The 2,305-nt window shown below is 42.3% G+C and overlaps 1 protein-coding gene across 1 annotated transcript; it reads left to right on the top strand.

The window, feature by feature from the left end:
• The first annotated feature begins 331 nt into the window (after positions 1-331).
• Positions 332-988, top strand: LOC143603216 (uncharacterized). The gene has a single exon (XM_077080091.1). It carries the CDS (start codon positions 332-334, stop codon positions 986-988), a length of 657 nt encoding a protein of 218 aa, XP_076936206.1.
• The last annotated feature ends 1,317 nt before the right edge of the window (positions 989-2,305 follow it).

Below are 2,305 nucleotides of genomic sequence, written 5' to 3' on the forward strand. Positions count from 1 at the left end.
CGAAGCTCATATCTGCTATTCCAGGGAGATCTAAAAAGAATTCACTCAAAAATAGAGAGGATCCTCGGGGGCGTCCCAAAAAAGCAGATCCCCCGAGGCACAGCTCATACACCCCCGCTCCAGATCTCCCAGACACAGCTCATACACCCCCGCTCCAGATCTCCCTAGACACAGCTCCTACAACTCATCCTTGTCACAGGGGCCCAGCCAAGAAACCCCCACCCCATCCCCGCTGACTCGTTCGTTGTCCCAGTCAGCGTCGCAGTTTAAAACTTCTCGGGGACGACCAAAGACATCGAAACCTACGGGAGCTCACCTCGGGTTTCCTTTAATGGTTTTGCCAGCACAAGTACTGGTGATAGAAATGTTTAGGAGCGTCATTCCTAGCTGGGCCCAGCCGTTCATCGCAAACATCAGAAACGTACGCCCAGACGGTAAGTGCGGTTTCCGATCAATCGTCGTGGGTTTGGGGATACATGAGAAACTCTGGCCGGATATTAGGCGGGCTATGCAGAACGAGCTGGAAACGAACGAAGGGTGGTGGAGGGCGATGTTCAACAAAGAGGATGACAGATTGTACGGCTGGGTTCATTCCAGCATTCCGTACTCCAACAAGGTCAAACCGGTGCCGCCGTGTCGTTGGTTCAGTGTACCCGGTGACGGGCACGTGGCTGCTCAGACATACGCGTGTGTGTTAGTCAACCTAGCTGGAAATCAGACGGAATCTTACTTCCCATTAAGAATCGGTCGTGACTTGATTCCGGATCTAGTGGTTATAGGCATCGCTAACTGGGGAGGTGACCACTGGATATATATCAAACTGGTAGGAGATTTCCCAATGCCTATGCTGAGCCTTATTTGGGAAAGAAGCGCCGTACCAGCGGCCCTCGAATGGAAAACACTGTATGGACAACGTATGAAAGAGTACGAACAGATACGCAAGGGTTGGCGAAGGGAATCCTCTAACGTAGATCTAGACAGCTTATAGAAGACAATGTATCAATGGATGAAAAGTCTATTATAATAATAATAATAATAATAAATACTAATAATGTTAATAATAAATAACAATAATTAAATAAAAATTTAATATTAATATTAATAACTAATAACTAATAATAATAGTAAATAATAAAAATACGAATAATAACTAAATAATATAAAATAAAAATAATACAAATAACAAATTAATATTAATTTTAATATTAATAACTAAATATTAATAATTAAATAACAAATTAATATTAATATTAATATTAATAACTAATAAATAATAAATACTAATTATTAATAATAATAAATAAAAAAATAGGGAGAATACGCCGCGTATAGACCTATACGCGGCGTATTTGTGCCCCTTATATTGCTGGTCGGCTGCTCAACTGCCACTTCATTTCAAATTTCAAAACTCCCGTCCGAGCATCCGAGCATCCACACACGAGTCTATATTGGACTGACACCGACCGGAATACGACACGAGCCGAGGAGATTTGACCCAACACCGACACGACATGGAGGTAATTTTTTAATATTATGTTGATGATGATGAATATGTTAAGATGATGATGATGTATTGTTGATGATGTGATGATGATGATGCTGTTGTGTGGATGGATAAAACCGTCGGCCGGAGTCCGGCGGTCGGTTTGCAGGGACTATCAGTGGCGGCGTATAGCCCTATACGCCGCCTCTGATATATAATTTTTTTAATTAGTATTGTTATTATTTATTTTTTATTATTATAAATATTATTATTATTATTATTGTTGTTGTTGTTATTGTTATTATTGTAATTGTTACTGTTATAAATATTATTATTTGTTATTATTATAGTTTGGGGACGAGATTGAGGAGGAGCTCGAGCAGGAATACGAGCAGGAGTATGAGCAGCAGATGGGGTGGGGTCGGGCCCGGGTCCGTGGCTGGGGTCGGGGCCAGGGCCGTGGGCGGGGCCGCGGACCCCCACAGGGTGACGACGTGTTGGTCACCTACCCTAATGTGCAGTTCACTAAGGGTTCTGACGCCCACACATGATACATTCGCCTACGCTAGATGCACCCGTTTCCCAGCACGATTATATCTTGGTCGTTTTTGGAGTCCTGTGACGCTTACCAGCGTGCGGCTGAGTACATCGGACAGGATACGCCCTGTAGCCGATGCTTCAGTATGCCACTATTAGCCCACCGGGAGCTAAGACTGGAGGTTTACTCCATGATACGCGTTACGTAAGTTTACTCCACCTTGTTATGTTTTTAATATATTTATTATATTACATTATATAATAGTATATTATATTATATTATAT

This window comes from Bidens hawaiensis, unplaced genomic scaffold (genome assembly GCF_021521415.1).
Source record: "Bidens hawaiensis isolate Kalapana, Puna unplaced genomic scaffold, B.hawaiensis_p1.1 tig00061053_1, whole genome shotgun sequence".
NCBI classification, from domain to species: Eukaryota; Viridiplantae; Streptophyta; class Magnoliopsida; order Asterales; family Asteraceae; genus Bidens; species Bidens hawaiensis.